The sequence below is a fragment of the Choloepus didactylus genome, chromosome 21, assembly GCF_015220235.1.
Source record: "Choloepus didactylus isolate mChoDid1 chromosome 21, mChoDid1.pri, whole genome shotgun sequence".
Lineage (NCBI taxonomy): Eukaryota > Metazoa > Chordata > Mammalia > Pilosa > Megalonychidae > Choloepus > Choloepus didactylus.
Window position 1 is genome coordinate 45,164,610 of NC_051327.1, and position 17,010 is coordinate 45,181,619.

The 17,010-nt window shown below is 34.9% G+C and overlaps 1 protein-coding gene across 1 annotated transcript; it reads left to right on the plus strand.

Annotated features, from left to right (window-relative positions):
• Positions 1 to 303: 303 nt before the first annotated feature.
• LOC119517261 (olfactory receptor 1094-like) lies at positions 304 to 1,233 on the plus strand. Its single transcript, XM_037813815.1, has one exon. The coding sequence runs from the start codon at positions 304 to 306 to the stop codon at positions 1,231 to 1,233; it is 930 nt and encodes a 309-aa protein (XP_037669743.1).
• The last annotated feature ends 15,777 nt before the right edge of the window (positions 1,234 to 17,010 follow it).

Below are 17,010 nucleotides of genomic sequence, written 5' to 3' on the forward strand. Positions count from 1 at the left end.
TTGCTTTCAAATGCCCCAGCCAATTAATCTCTCTCTTTTCACTCTACATTATACTATGCCCATACACAGGGTGGATTTTAGCAATTACTTATACAATAGAGCTGGTAAATGTATTACAATTGTATTGTTCTATTTTCCTTTATATTTGAAAATATTCGTAATAAGAGCTGACTTTAAAAAATGTAGAAAAATGAAGAAAACGCAGCAGCAGCAGGTTTGAGTGATTTGATACCTGGCAAATCAAAAACATAGAATCCTATGACAAACTTATGAAAATAATAGCCAAGCTATTAATTATCTTACATGAAGCATATCAGAAACACTGAGTTCACAGATAATATTGAGATGAACATCTCCCTGTTTTTCCTATTTCTAGCAATCTGTCTTTTTACTCTGATAGGAAATTTGGGACTGGTGGTATTGGTCATTGGGGATTCCCAGCTCCACAACATGTACTATTTTCTGAGTGTGTTGTCATTCATGGATGCCTGCTATTCTTCAGTTGTCACCCCCAAAATATTGGTCAATTTACTGGCAGAGAATAAAGCCATTTCATTTCTTGGATGTGCAATACAGATGTTTCTGACTGTTACTTTTGGGATGACAGAATGCTTTCTCTTGGTTGCAGTGGCTTATGATCACTATGTAGCAATCTACAACCCACTACTATGTTCAGTTAACATGTCACTCCGAGTCTATGTGCCACTCATCACTGCTTCCTATGTTGGTGGCATTTTGCATGCTGCATTACACACAGTAGCCACTTTCAGCCTATCCTTCTGTGCATCCGATGAAATTAGACATGTCTTTTGTGATATCCCTCCACTCCTCACTATTTCTTGTTCTGACACTCATATCAACCAGCTTCTACTCTTCTTCTTTGTTGGCTCTATTGAGATAATTACTATATTGATAGTCTTAGTCTCTTATGGGTTTATTCTGTTGGCCATTCTGAGGATTCATTCCTCAGAAGGGAGGCAAAAAGTATTTTCCATCTGTGGATGTCACCTAACTGGGGTGTCAATTTACCATGGAACCATCCTCTTCAGGTATGTGAGGCCAAGTTCCAGATATGCTTTGGACCATGATATGATAGTGTCTGTATTTTACACTAGTGTGATTCCCATGCTGAATCCTGGCATCTACAGTTTGAGGAACAAAGATGTAAAGAAGGCAATGAAAAAATTGTTTGAGAAAAATTGGTTTATCAATAAAGTATATTTTTGGCATTGAATCAAACTGAAAGAATGCTGTGAGTCAGTCCATATTTTTATGGTCAGAAACTAGAAAAGAAGATGGCTTGTTTTTACCTAATAAACCTTAGAATCTTTCCGAATAAACACAGCCCTTCTTGTGTAACATTTTATGAATGCAGATTAACTGTGTCATATAAACTATGTTTGAACATAACTGCATTAAACATTCACTGATGTACATATATTGCTTTTCTTAGTCATTTTGTAAGTTGATTTTCACTTATTATGATTAGAGTTGATGTCTCCAGGATTTGATAGCTTCATATATTTTCACATTTTTCATACTAATCCCCCTGCACTCATTATAAAGCTAATTCCACTTTTGAAATCTCTGGAAGGGCTTCCCTGTGGTTAACTCACTTGCCTCATGTGCCCCTCCCCATTCAGATCCACATAGGCCTCTAGATGCACCTTTTGCACTCTTTGGCCCAATACATTAGAATTTTATTCTATTTAAAAATTCTCTCCTTCCCACTTGCCAATTACGTGTCTTCATTAGATCTATTCTGAAACTGCCCGAAATATGCTGTAACTACATGATAATATTTTGATTTAGTTTTAGATTTTGATGGAGTGTACATGAGGATTAGAAAAGGCAGAACTGTAGGTATGAAGAACCTGCAACTGACTGTAGGATATAGATGCTCCATAATCTGAAAAGTTAGTCCATATTTGAGGATTCCTAGGATGCTGGAATATTTGGCTCAGTTTCCATCTCTACCTTTACACTCTATGTATGAGAAATGACTTTGTTTGCTATTGTTCCTCAAAGCTAATCACAATGAGCAACGTACATAATGGAAAGTTTCTCATTTCATGGCATCTTCCCTTCTACCTTATTTATTCTGCTGTATTCAGTTTGGTTCCAAGTTTCTAAGTATAGAAAATCCTCTGGAATCAGCGCCATATGGGAGTACTCAAAGGGAATGTATTAAATTTCCCTTGAATTACAATTTAAGTACTTGATGTAACTAATTGCTGAAGATTGAGGCTGGACTAACTTGAGAGATTTAAAAAAAAAACAAACAAACTTAGAGGCCCTGCTTTAGGAGGACCACAACATTTTTTAAGTTTACTTCCAGAAGCCCCAACAGGCTCCCTTAGAAAAATTCCTTTGTGTCTCTGCCAAAGTAGAAAGCGAAAAGTAGTCATTTAAAATATTTCCAAGAAATTCTTTTCTTGAAAAATATCTTCCCTAAAGTGATGCTATTTTATCTAAGTCTAACCATCCTTGATTTACAGGAGCTTAACTTACCTTGGGAAGACAGACAACCAACTCCAGGTCTCTCTTGATCTCCTGTATCTTTTAGGGGGAGAAAAAGGGTGATAAACATTTGTGAAGTTCACAGTCCAAGGACACAGTCTCCCTAAAATATTGAGGATTTGTTATAGGATTATAGAACATTTACCTCCACCCACATATTACCAACACATTATTAGGTTTATTGTATACAGGAAGGGGTGACAACAGTCAAGAATTGAAAGGCTAAGACCCAATTTAAAAAGGAATCCCCCACTCAATGGGGAAAGAATAGTCTCTTCAGCAAATTATGCCATGAAAACTGGATATCTATTTGGAAAAAAAAAAATGAAATTGGATCACTACCTCATGCCACAAAGAAAAAGAAAATCAAAGTTGTGGGAGCAACACTATCAGATATCATTTATAAAACTCTAGTAATTAATATATCCATGCTATTTTCCAAAGGATAAACTGAATGACCTATAAAACATGAGTCCAGAAAACAGATCCACACTTACAGAGTCCTCTGACTTATAATAGAGGCACCACTGTTTTAAATGATAAAGGATGATCTTGTCAATAACAGTGTTCGGCAATTTTTGTATCTATTTTGAAAAAAGAGAAGAATCAGAACACTTCCTCATATCCTATACAGAATTAATTCCAGGTGGATTGATGATCTAAATGTTAAATTCAAACAATAAAGATTTTAGAGTAAAATATAGATAAATATAATTGTGTTATTAGAATGTTGTCCTTTTTAAAGCATAACTCAAAAATTACTATTCATGTAAGAACATGAAAGATTAATTAGGCTGTTTTAAGAAATTCTGGTCATCAAAATAAACAGTATTTATATCAGACATACATAACCAAGAGTTTATATTAGAAAAAAAACTCCAATGTGGATAAAAAGCAGAACTCTTACAAATCAATAAATGATTGACATGAAACACAATGTAAATATGGGAAAAAGACAGATGAGTACTTTTCAGAAGAAAATATCTCAATATCTGTTAAATATATAAACAGGCTCTCAATTTCATTTGGCATCAGGGTAACACAAATGAAAACCATAAAGTTTCCCATACACATCATTGAGAAAGTCTAAAAAAGTGATGGAAAGTATTAAATGATTACAAGGCTATTGAGCATCCATGACTACCATGCACTGATCATGTGAATATACATTGGTATAATCACTTTGCAAAACTGGTAGTATTTCCTAATGCAAAATATGTCTTAGTATAGTATTCACCAGAGTAATTTTGGGGGTACATGGTTTTCTGCACTTACTATTATGCCTATGATATCCATCCCCTTCTCCTCCTTCTGCTTCATCAATTGTGGTATAAAATCCATTTTATGAGTGCCTTAATTTACTCGGGCTATGATAAAAAAAAAGTACCATAGACTAGTTGTCTTAAATAACATAAATTTATTGTCTCGCAATTTTAGAGGCTAGAAGTCTGAATCAAAGTATTGGAAGGACCATGCTTTCTCTGAAATGTAGAGTTCTGGCAGTGGGTGACAATCCATAAGGTTCCTTGACTTGTTGTATAGTTCTATTTCTGCCTACATTGTATAGCCATCCATGTTCCTCTCTTAGTGCTTCCAAATTCCCTCTGCTTATACAGATACCAGTCATACTAGGTGAGGATCTACCTAATCTAGTTGGCCTCTTTTAAACTAATCACAAATCAAAAGCCCTCCTTCCAAATAAGATCACATTCACTGGACCAGGGTTAGTACTTGAACTTACCTTTTGGAGGACACAATTCAATGCATAACAGTCTACCATCTGGAAATAAAAAAAGTCATGTACTTCCCACAGGCAAAATGTGTTCACCCCATCTAAATATCTCAAAAAACTTGAGCCATTTCAGTATCAGCTCTATGTCAAAAATCTCATCTAAATCCACTTTAGATATGGTCTATTCTGATTTAAAATTTAAAATTCTAAATCCAATCCATTCCTTGGGTGTGAACCCTCTGCAAGTAGAAACTTTTGAAGAAGTTGCCTCAGTTAAGAAAGTATAGCTCACCTCAATCAGCATTGGATCATAATCCTACCCTGGAGTCCTTTATAAGTGGAGTGAAGTACAGACTGAGACAAAGAAAGCCACAGGAGGCAAGAAGTTGAAAATCGAAGTGAAGGGAAAGAACTTGTGACAAAGGAGCCAAGAATTGCCAGCAGCCAGCCCCAGAACACCAGTCTAGGGAAGAAAGCATTGCCTTCATGATGCCTTGATTTGTCCTTTTCCCAGCCTCGAACCAGAAGCGATAAATTCCTACTGTTTACCCTGACCTATTTCATGGTATTTGATTCAGTTGTCTAAGAAACTAAAACAGGGATTATCACTCAGATTTCCAGTGGCCCTTCATGGCCCCGTATTTCATTTAACCTGTTTTCTCTAGTACTAGATCTAGGTGACTCAGAAATAAACAATCTGATTGATAACTGAATTTTCTGGACGAGTGTGTATTTCAACAACCTTTATTTTGGTCTTTCAGGAAAGCTACACATCTACATCCAAATCTTCTCTCTCCAATTGATATTCTCTTGATAGTACACACATGCACCCTCTGAGGAGGGGAACTTCCATATGTACATTCCTAAGATTTTCATGATTATTTCCTTTCATTGGACCCACAGGCAAGAAGTCAGGTATGATATTATTTGTTGTTAATCAGATTTGTTTCAGAATTAACCTCAAAATTTCCATAGTGCTTTCCACTTGCCTTTAAATTGAAAGAGTATCATCAATATTTTCTATGATCCTTGAATTTACTGTGTTTTGAATGTGCCCTGTGTATTTCAATATTTTCCAAATTCACCAATATAATTCAAATGATCAATGTCATTCAGAAGGCACCACTTTTAATTGAAGGTGATGCTAAATGAAAATATTAAAGTATCTGTTTAGAACAGTGTGACCCAACCCCATTGTAATCTCTAATGAGTAAGAGGAATGCCACTGGATCTTACTTCCAAACTTGGAGGAATATTTGAAATGTCATCAAATTATCATTTTAATGACTAATACATATCTAAAGGAGATCAGAACTAAGATTAAAATCTGTACAACTACAGGTTTAAGCTAAGACGTGTCCCTGCAAAATTTTGTTGCAGGAATATTTATTGGGCTTAAAATTGTAGTGTTATCACTCTTTATTTATTGTCTCAATGTGTTCTTTCTGTTATCTTCCACTCAAATATTACTTTGAAAATTAAATGAATGTATTGAAATACATGCTTTTCTTGAGGTCTCATAGTAGAAATACATTAATTGTCATTTACTTTAGCTTTGAAAGCTGTATTGGTGTGGAGGGTTGGTTCTGGGGAATGACTTGACTTCTCATTTCCTATTTTGGCCTGGTTGTACAGTACCAAGACAGTGTGAATCTACACCCTGTTATGTTCTGAATTGTGAACCCCCAAAAATGTGTTTTGATGTCTCCAAATATTATTGTAGAACTGTCTGTTTCTCCCTTTAATCTGCCAATTTTTTCTCCAAGTATTTTGAAATCTGTTGTTAAATCTTAAATCTATATGTGTTTATAATTCTTATAGCTTATGGATGGATTTACTCTTTTATCACTATTATCCACATGAAATATGCTTTTTTGTCTCTTTAAAAAATTTTTTACTTTAAGTATTTTGTCCGTTATCTGCATAGCCACAACAACTTTGTTAGGTGAAATATATATTTTTTCCTTTTGGTTTCTATCTTTATCCATCCTTTTACTTTCTACCTATTTTTTAATTTGGAATTAAAATGAATGTCATGTAGACAGCATATAGTTGTATCTGTTTTTAAATCTATTCTGATAATCACTACCATTCAATTAGATGGTTTAATCAATTATTTTTAACAAAGTTAAGGACATAAAACACACGTTGCCATTTTCCTCTATACTTAACTTTTTTCCTTAGTCCCTCCATTACTGCTTTCTTTGTGATTGAGTTTCTAGTGTGTGATTTTAATTTCCTTTCTGTATATGTTTTAGTAATCTTCTTTGTGATTACCCTAAAACATGAAATTGATATTTTAAATTTATAATAATCAAGTTTGAATACCTACTTATCATCAGTAGCATACTAAAAACTGCTCTTATAGAGTAATTTCACAAATCATATTTTTATACTGTATGCCCATTAACATAGATTTAAAATTATTTTGTACTTTGCCTTCTAAATCATATATATACATGAAAAAAAAGCTACAAATAGAAAATGCAAAATATAACTACCTAAGTAGTTATAACATATCTCATTGTGGATCTCTTTAAATTTATCCTACTTGGAGTCCATTGTCTTCAGTGTAGAGCTTTATGACCTTCATCATATTTGGGTTACTGCCATTATCTCTTCAAATATTATTTCTGCCCCTATCTCCCCTTACTCTCCTTCTTGGACTCACATTATGCTTATGTTGGTATGCTTGACGGGGTATGTTGGTATGCCACATGTATCTTGGATAGTGTTTATCTTTACTCCTCTGAGAGAGTAATTCCCAATGACCTTTTATCAAGTTCAGTGATTCTTTTGCCTATCAAGTCTGCTGTTGATCCCAACTTGAGAATTTTTTGTTTCAGTCCAGTCATTATTTCTAAATTTTCTATTTGGTTACTTTTCATAATTTCTTTTTAATGATATTCTATATTTGGTGAAACATAGTTCTCCTGGTGTTCTAGTTTGCTAATGCTGTGGAATGCAAAACACCAGAGATGGATTGGCTTTTATAAAAAGGGAGTTTATTTGGCTACACAGTTACAGTCTTAAGGCCATAAAGTGTCCAAGGTAACACATCAGTAATCGGGTACCTTCACTGGAGGATGGCAAATGGTGTCCGGAAAACCTCTGTTATTTGGGAAGGCACGTGGCTGGCATCTACTCCAAAGTTCTGGTTTCAAAATGGCTTTCTCCCAGGACGTTCCTCTCTAGCAAGCTTGCTCCTCTTCAAAATGTCACTCACAGCTGCACTCTGTTGTCTCTTTGAGTCAGCACGTTTATATGGCTCCAGTGATCAAGGCCCACCCTGAATGGGTGGGGCCATGCCTCCATGGGAGTATCCTACCAGAGTCACCACCCACAGCTGGATGGGGCACATCTCCATGCAAACAACCTAATTCAAACATTCCAACTTAATCCCCACTATTCTGTCTGCCCCACAAGATTGCATCAAAGAATATGGCTTTTTCTGGGGGACATAATACATTCAAACCGGCACACCTGGTTTCCTTTTGTTCACTTTCCATGGTTTCATTTAGTTCTTTGAAGATATATAAGACAGTTGACTTAAGTTCTTTGTCTAGGAATTCCAGTATCTATGCTTCCTCATGGATACTTTCTCTTTATTTTCTTTCCTGTGAATGGGCCATATTTTCTTGTTTCTATTCATGTCTCATAACTTTTTGTTGAAAACTGGGGATTTCAGTATTTGAATACAGTATGTAGTAACTCTTGAAATCAGATTCTTCTTCCTCATCCTGGCTGTGTGTTGAAGTTGTTTGTTTAATGACTTTTTAAAACAGTTTTTTAAAAGATTGTCTTATGTTTAATGTGGTTACTTAAGTTCTTTTCATTAGCTTACGGGGTCAGCTTATGCTTTGACAGAGATTTCCTCAAAGGAAAGGAAAAGAAAATTGCTGAAATTTGCAGATTGTTCAGGCACTCCTTCCACATTTAGTCAGTTCATTTACAACTCGGCCTTATCTTCACTTCTTGCCTTCATGGAATCTAAAGGTCATTCAGAGGCAAAAGCTTAGTGTCTTCTCAGCTATTTTCCAAGCTTGTACCTATTTCTGTGAATAAGTATGGTTTCTAGATTTCCCAATATTTGTAATTTCTTTTTTAATTATACCCCATGAATTCATCCACAGCCTCCTCCTTTCCAGGCTTTCCTCTTCTGCTTTACCTGTCTGTTATCCCTTCCCCCAGGTCACTTCATTGGGTATATTTGCTTTTAACTATTTTTGACAGATGCTAGTGAGGTGGACATGATAGCCCTTAGAAAGCTCTGAGATGGGTGAAATAAATGCAAGCCTTTGGGCTGATCCCTCAGGGAGCTACCAGACAGATCAAAACACACTACCACAATTATTAGAGAGTAAGATAGATATTTCCCCTGCAACCATGAAGAAGCCCCAGGAGGGTGGACTAACATCTTGTTGGCTAGCTAGGAAGTGGAAAATGAGATATTTGTGGCTGGTAAGTTGAAATGCCATGGCATTCTTTAACCAAAATTTCAGTTTCTTTTGTTCTTAAGCATTTATATGGATACTGAATGTTTTTTAGTAGATTCCTAAATTCCAAAATCTTGATTCTCTATGACAGTTTTTGACAGTTTAATTCCTTCTTTAATGGAAGGATGGGATTTGGTGTTTGCTGCTCTGCTACATTCATTAATAACTGTGTACAGAATTTCTTAATTAATATCTGTGATTCACAACATTGTCAATTCCATTGTAATTCAGTCATCAAGCAATTATATTACAATAGGTAGTGTCTTTATTTTATGTGATATAAAATAAAAATTAGTATTTGAATGTATGAGCACATAGATTCTACAAAATAGTCCCAGTGGTATGTTGTTGATAACATCTGTGTAATAATATCTTTTGTCTGAGCCATACAGAGTAAAACAAAACAAAGCTAGAAGTTTCATGTTTGCAAATGGGGCATGCACTTTTGTTTCTCTTAGTCAACATTACTACACTGGGCTGTCTGATACATTTTATATTGTCTCTCTAGCCTCTAGAGGAATCTAAGGCTTTCCTCATTGTTCTTTTATGACTCTGTGACCTTTAATACTAGAGATTCATATGAGGATTTTTGGTAAATAAGCCAACCGTCACATTTTTTAAATAGTTACGTATCTACCTTAATAAAAAACAGAATAAATATAATCATACTCTATATCCTTGCTTTTATGGATAAGTAAAAAAAAAATTAAGTTTTGTTGATCAGTCTGCCTTTCTCAGCCTTCAGAGAATGCAGTTGCAATAGGTAAGTGGTATCTAGTTATAGAAAAATCATCCAAGTGCTGTTTTTGTGAATAATGATGCATAAATGAAGATTAAAAAGAAATCAAAATAGTTCTATGACTATTTAGACTTGACTGAAAGAGACAATGTATATTTGCTAATTCTTGCCTGTCATAGATATTCAAAATATAATCTGAAATGATAAATAAATAATTGAAGAAGTGATTTAGAAACAATGATACAATCATGAGGAAAAGTAAAATCTGAAAAAGTTACTATTACCTCCTTTTTCCATCCACATTTGCTTCATGAACACACAATCTGGCCAATGGGAATGCAGGTGCTGAGATGTACAGCTGGGGACAGTTTCTTTTCATCACATTACATATAGTCTTTATACTTAATTGTTAAATCTCTTCTATGTTTCCTTTATTAAGAGAGTTTGAAAAAAGTCTATCACAATTTACTCTCTAGTTCTTTTTTATAATGCAGCATTCAATCTTTTACATGTCTAATTGGGACATACAACAGAAACAGTCTATTTTTCATTTAAAGTTACCTTCAAAGAAGAAAAAATAATCTGTCATGGTTTTCTTGTTTGTGTTGCCAACTATTTTTAATGGCATTACTTACTTGTTTTAACCTATTTCATCTGGATGTATAATGGATTTCACATGGCTACTTTATCAAATACCTTTCTAAATTTTCTACAGGTTTTTGCCAACTTTTGTTGTGAATACTTTTATGCATGAAAAAAAATAGAAATGGCAACACAACTGTAATCCATTTACCAGCACTGTCAATTCAGCAATTATGAAAATCCACTGTGTATGTGTGTGTGTGTCTGTGTGTAGAAACAGAGAGAGAGAGAGATTAGAGAGACATTAATATGCTGGAGCATTGGAAAGAAATTAGCAAACATCATTCACTTTCACTCCCTTAATATTTCAGCATTGATCTCAAAAATCAAAACCCTCTCTTCATAAAACTTCATATTGCTTTCATACCTAAGAAGAAATAAATGCCAAAGTTACTGCCTGAAGTAGAAATGCCTAATTTATTGCCACAATTGAAATGACTACATTTGATGCAAAGATGTATTTTGTATATATTATCATTCATGTTTCTTCTCTTTCTTTCTTTTTGCCTCCCCCCCCTCTCTCTTCCTGTCTCCCTCGTTTCCTTCCTTCCTGTCTTTCCGTCTTTCTACCAGAATCTACTGAAAAAATCCATTTTGGCTTTCTTTAGATTTCCATAATATTAATTATATTAATGATAAAATATTCTCAATGCTATCAACTTTTGTAATAGGTCAGATATACTATACCCTTAAATGTCTTGACATTATTTCTAGTATGTTTACATGGTTCTTCTACCTGCTGTATTGCCTATAAAGTGAAAGTAAGGACTGAACTGTGATTGTATTTAGATTAAGTAATATTTCAGTAATATTTCATGGTGATGGTGCATAATCCATGGTTTCTATCACTTGGATGTACAGGATGTTAGGTTGTTTTTATTATTTATGATTATTAATTCATTGGTTAAGGTTTTAATGCTAGGATCTCTTCAAAGTTATGGTTTTCATTTTGTGAATAAAATATGTGGGGTAATCTTTGCCACAATATGAATATCATCTACTAAACAATTTTCCCCAAAGTGACAGTAAAATTACTGAGTGAAGCTTATAATGTCTTTCTCATTTTCATGATTTACACAACTCATTTTTTTTGAATAATTGTTTACTCTCTGTAATGTTGTTGTCAATTTACAAAAAGAGAGTGACTTTCTGGCCCTTAAAATTAGAAGGATTTTTATGAAGACTTTGAAACTGTAATTATGATCAAGTTTATGTTATAATCCCAAAAAGTTGATTGCCCTTATAATTACGTCCAGAATAGGTTTCCTGCTGAGTGGCCTGGATGGACAAAACCAATCTCACAATTCTGTATGAATTCCCCTTAATGGGAATTGCAGATCGCTCTGAGCTGCAGACTCCACTGTTCAGGCTCTTCCTTGTTTACATGGTCTCAGTGTTGGGTAACCTGGGCTTGATCATCCTCACCATGAAAGACTCTAGGCTGCAAACACCCATGTACTTCTTCCTCAGACATCCCCTGACCTCCACTGATCTTGGTTATTCAACAGCTGTGGGACCCAAAATGTTATTTAATTTTCTTGCAGATAAAAATACAATCTCCCTTAATTGGTGTGCTACCCAACTCACTTTCTTCTGTATTTTCATTTTGTCAGTGATGGCCTCTGATTGCTATGCGGCCATCTGTAACCCACTGCTTTACACAGTTGCCATGTCATCAAGAGCATGTCACCTTCATGTGGTGATGATTTATCTCTGTAGTGTTTTTGTGTCCTTGCTGATCATAAAAATTTTTTATCCTCATTTTATAGCTATAATGTCATTAGGCATTACTACTGTGATACTCTCCCCTTGATATCTTTGCTCTGCTCAGACACAAATGGAATTAAATTGATAGTACTGATATTTTCAGCTTTTAATTTGGTGTCATCTCTTCTGATACTCCTCTCATCCTACATGCTGGTCCTCATGGCCATCCTCAGGATGAACTCTGCAGAGGGCAGGCACAAGGCCTTCTCCACAGGTGGCCCTCACCTGACAGTGGTGGCTGTCCTCCATGGCACTCTATTCTTTATGCCATGCAGCCCAAATCCAGTCATCCCTTCGATATTGCTAAAATGACCTCTGTATTTTATAACTTGCTGAATCCCATGGTCTACAGTTTGAGGAACAAAGAAGTGAAAAAGGCCTTAAAGAGAACCAAAAAATGTGTAAAATTTTTCTATTTAAAATTTATGGTAGTCTAATGTGGCAACCTATGGCCTGAGCAAAACAGGCCTGCAGATCTTTGGTGCACAGCAGTCTGCATGACCTAGGCAGCTAAATGTTTAACCTATTGTCTTTCTAAGCCAGTAAAGAAAAAAAGGTAAATTGACCTTAAAATGTAACTTTATGCAAGCAGGCAGGAAGTGAGAGGCTCTTAGTCTCACAAAAAGAGCAAAATGTAATTGTTCAAGTGCTATTCTAGTCCTTCCTGCACCACCCCCCAGGTCAGAATAACCTATTCTTGCATCTGTGCTCCCCCCACCCTTAGGAAGGCCTTTGTCTTAAACCCTTATAAAAAACTTTCTGCCCTTTTTGCATTGCAAACACAATTCCTGCCCAGCCTGAGAGAGCATCATGATCTCTCCAAGACTTCTCACCCTGTAAGTAAGCCCTGAATAAAAGTTCATGTATCAGAAAATGTTCATTGTCTTCTTTGGCCTCTGGACTGGCATGGCCCTCATGGGCTGTGACATACACAATAATAATAAATTATGTTATAGCCCTTTTATACCATATCTGTCCTTTTTTAGCCTTTTACTCTTTGCCTCCATAAGAATGGGCAAGAATCAATCCATGAAATATAGAACCAGACATTGCTTCTTGTTTTCAAACCAAAATCCACTAAGAAATTACTAATTTCTGCAAATACTCCAGATATGTGTTTATATTTAGTTTCAAACCCTGATTAGATTCCATTATCACATTTTCTCACAGTGCCTGTTTTCATGCCTCTTCCACTAAACAATTACCTTAATGGAACTAGGGATTCTATATAGACCAATCACTATTTATTCTGAAGTTCCTAGCACAGAAAATGTTGCAATGTAATTCCTGAGAAATGTTATGGAAATTAATACATTCTAGGCAATAAACATATATTGTTAAATGAAACAAATACAACCCTATCTTTATGGGGCCTAGATTTCCTTAGAAAGATGAAGAAAGTAGGAAAAACAAGAAATGAATAATATATTATGATTGAACATAATGATTTATATGAAAATGAAATAGGACAAGTTGTCAGAATGGGGAATACATTTTCAGTTAAGGTCCCAGGAGAGCTGTCTGAGAAGATAACATTTATTTTATACTTGAAAAATTGAATGAGTGGGCCATGTGAATATTCATTGAGAGAGTTATTTCAGTGCAGGGACCCTTAAATGATATTATGACTCCTATATTAAGCAGAAACAGAAATAAAGGCATTGGGAGCTGAGGACATGATGTGTAAATATAGGTAATGATGATAGATTTTAATGCAGGACTTGACCAAGTAGGACTATACAGCTCATTGTAAAATTTGGTATTTATGCTGATTGAACAATGTAAATGTTGGAGGATTTTTTTTTTTTTTTTTTTTTTTTTTTTTTTTTTTTTTGCTGAGGAGAGATGTGTTATATCCTGTTACAAGACTGTTATGGCTGTTGTGCAAGTAATGGGTCACAGGGGACTAAGGTTGGAAATTGGAATATTCTGAAGGAGTCTATGGAGAATAAGGCCATAATGGAACCAATCAAGTTATGAGAGGTGACATGCTTTAAAAGGAAATGTCAATAGTATGTCATATTAAGGTGGAATGTCAGAGGTTATTAACAGTAGATTAATAATTAGAAAATAATGGAAATACTAAATCCAGAACTCACCTCAAGATATGCTGAGCACTCACTACCATTTGCAACTAATCTGAAATTTTAGGAGCCCTATTTAATCTCAGACCTGAAATAAGAATAAGAAAACTAAGACTAAGTATTTGAAATACCGATAATCATGCCATGACTCTGACATCAGGAACTGAAGGAATGTTTCCATGGTTTATGGAAAAAAAATGAGAAGAGCCACATGACTGTACAAACTTCCTACCTTAAGAGACTTTCCAGACTATTCTTCAAAAGGGGGGAAACAATTGAAGCCAGACAGAATCCCTGAGTTTGATTAGTTGCTCCAGAAGCTTATTGAATTTGCTGATATAGCAACAGAAACTTTGCAAAATGAAAGACATAAAGCAAAAAGACTCAAAATCATTAAAAGAGCAATAATGAACTTTGTGGCAACATCAAACAGACATAAGTATATGTAAATGAAGTTCCTAAATGAAGAAGCTTTAAATTGTTTGAAGAAATAGTAGCTGAAAATTTTCCAGTTTTTTGCGAAAAGACAAAAAGACAGTCTGAAGATCAGGCAGACATGAGAAACAGACTCAAATTTGATAGAGATGTTGGAATTAGCAGAGGAATAATTTAAAATAACTGAGATTAACATGCTAACAACTCTAAAAGAAAAAAATGGACACATGCAGAAACTGTGGGGTAGGATGTGACATCAGCAACCTTGTGGAGCAAGACACACCTGGCACACAGACCCCTGAGAAACAATGAAAAATGGGCAGATTATATCTGAATTAACTTTCCCCAAATTCTGGAAGACAATCAAGGCTAGAAAATGACTCAACAAATAAGTAATGTTACTTTCTGAAATCAGATTAAAAAAAAGGAAAAATAGTAAGAAACATAGGAGAGCCCCAGGTCAAGTTTGTTTGTCCTGGGCCCCTCCCCTCCCTAAGTCCTGCATGGTAGTTCCATGACCCACAGTGGTGGCCCAGGCACATTCAACTGAGGGCTCCTGGGGACCGATTATTCCTGCACCTTAATGACAATATTGGGTGTCTTTGAACATCAGCCCCAACCTGCTCTGTGGGAGACTGACTCAGATGATGTCTGGGTCCCCTAACCTGGGATTTACTTGAGACTGAGAAGTAGTACAGGAAACTACATAGCAATTTCCTTACGAATATAGATACAAAATCATCAACAAAGTCTAGCAAATTGAATCCGGAAGCATATTAAAAGGATTACACACCATGACCAACTGAGATTTATCCCAGGAATGTAAGGGTGGTTCAACATAAGAAAGAATCAATGTAATATACCACATTAACATATGAAGTAAAATTGCATTATCTTATGAATTGTTGTATAGGAAATTGAAAAATCCAACACAATTTCATAATAAAATCACTTGATAAAATAGGGATAGAAGGGAACTTCCTCAACATGATAAAAGGTGTATACAAAAAGTCCACAGCTCTCATAACATTTAGTAGTGAAGACTGAAAGTTCACGAACAAGACAGGCATGTCTGCTTTCCCCACTGCTACAAGAATGAAGTTCTGATACATGTTATTATACTTCATGAATGAACTTGAGTGGAATAAACCAGACACAAAAACAAACATGGTATATTCTCACTTATGTTAAATACCTAGAATGAGCAAATTCACAGAGACAGATACTACACTACAAGTCACCAGGGGGGCAGGTAGGGAGGGAAATGGGGAGTTGTTTAATCAATGTTCGAGGTAATAAAAAAGTTTTGGTAATGGATTAAAGTGATGGTGGCCGAATAATTAATGTAACAATTACTACTGAACTGTAAACTTGAAAGTGGTTAAAATGGGAAGTTTTGAGTTGTATAAATGTTACTATAATAAGAGATCAGGAAAAACAGAGGGGTAATGTCAGCAGAGAGATGGAAACACTAAGAAAGAATGAAGAGGAAATGAAATATATCAAAAACACTGTAAGAGAAATAAAGAATGTCTTTGATGGGATAATCAGATGGTTGGACATACTCAAGAAAAGTGTCAGTGAGCTTGAAGATACTTCAATAGAAACTTCTTAAACTGAGGAACAAAGAGAAAAAAAAGACTTAAAGATGTAGCAGAATGTACAAGAAATGTTGGTTAATAACCAAAGGTCTATATTTGTGTAATGGTGAAGATCAAAAGGAGAAAAAAATGACCAGACTAGTATTAATGGCTGTGAATTTTTGAAAATTATTGAGAGACACTAAGCCACAGATCCAAGAAAATCAAAGAACACCAAGCAGGATAAATATGTTAAAAAAAAAAAATCTACATTGAGGAATATATTATAACTGAAGGAAATGAAAGACACAGAGAAACATCTTGAAAATAGCCAGGATAAAAACCTGCTTTTGAATAGAGAGAAAAGTTTATTAATTGTATCAGACTTCCACTCAAATCATGCAGGGAAGCAGCAAGTGAAGTGGAAAGAAAACGAGTTGAAAGAAAAAAGAAATACTAAGTATTTACATGCAGAAAACTTATCTTTCAAAAGTAAAGGAGAAACAAAGACTTTCTCAGACAAACAAAATTGAGGAAATTTGTCACCAATAGAAATGCTTTGAAAGAAATGCTATAGAAAAGCCTCATGAAGATGGGAAATTATATAGATCAAAAATTCATGGCTACATATAGAAAAAAAGAGCACTAATGGAAGAATAAATGAAAGTAAAGTACTATATTTTATTTTTCTTGTATTTAACTGATCTAATAGATAACTTTGAAATAATAATAGTAACAATACAGTTATTACTATAGCTTAAGGATAAATGAAATGTATGACAGCAAATCTACAAGCAACAGGAGAATAGAGTTGGGGCTACTCTTAGAAAGTTTCAGAACTAGCTGTGAAGAAGTATAGTGCTATATGAAAGTGGACTTATACTTACCATAAATATATATTATCAACATTAGGACCACTGTTTTAGTTTCCTGGACTGTAAAATAGATGCCATAAAATGGGTCTAACATTAAATGGTTTAACAACAGGAATTACTTGGCTCATGATTTCAGATCC

What these genes read in the sequence shown, in the direction of transcription:
- LOC119517261 (XM_037813815.1), top strand. Translation starts at nt 304, where the DNA reads ATGAAGCATATCAGAAACACTGAGTTCACAGATAATATTGAGATGAAC.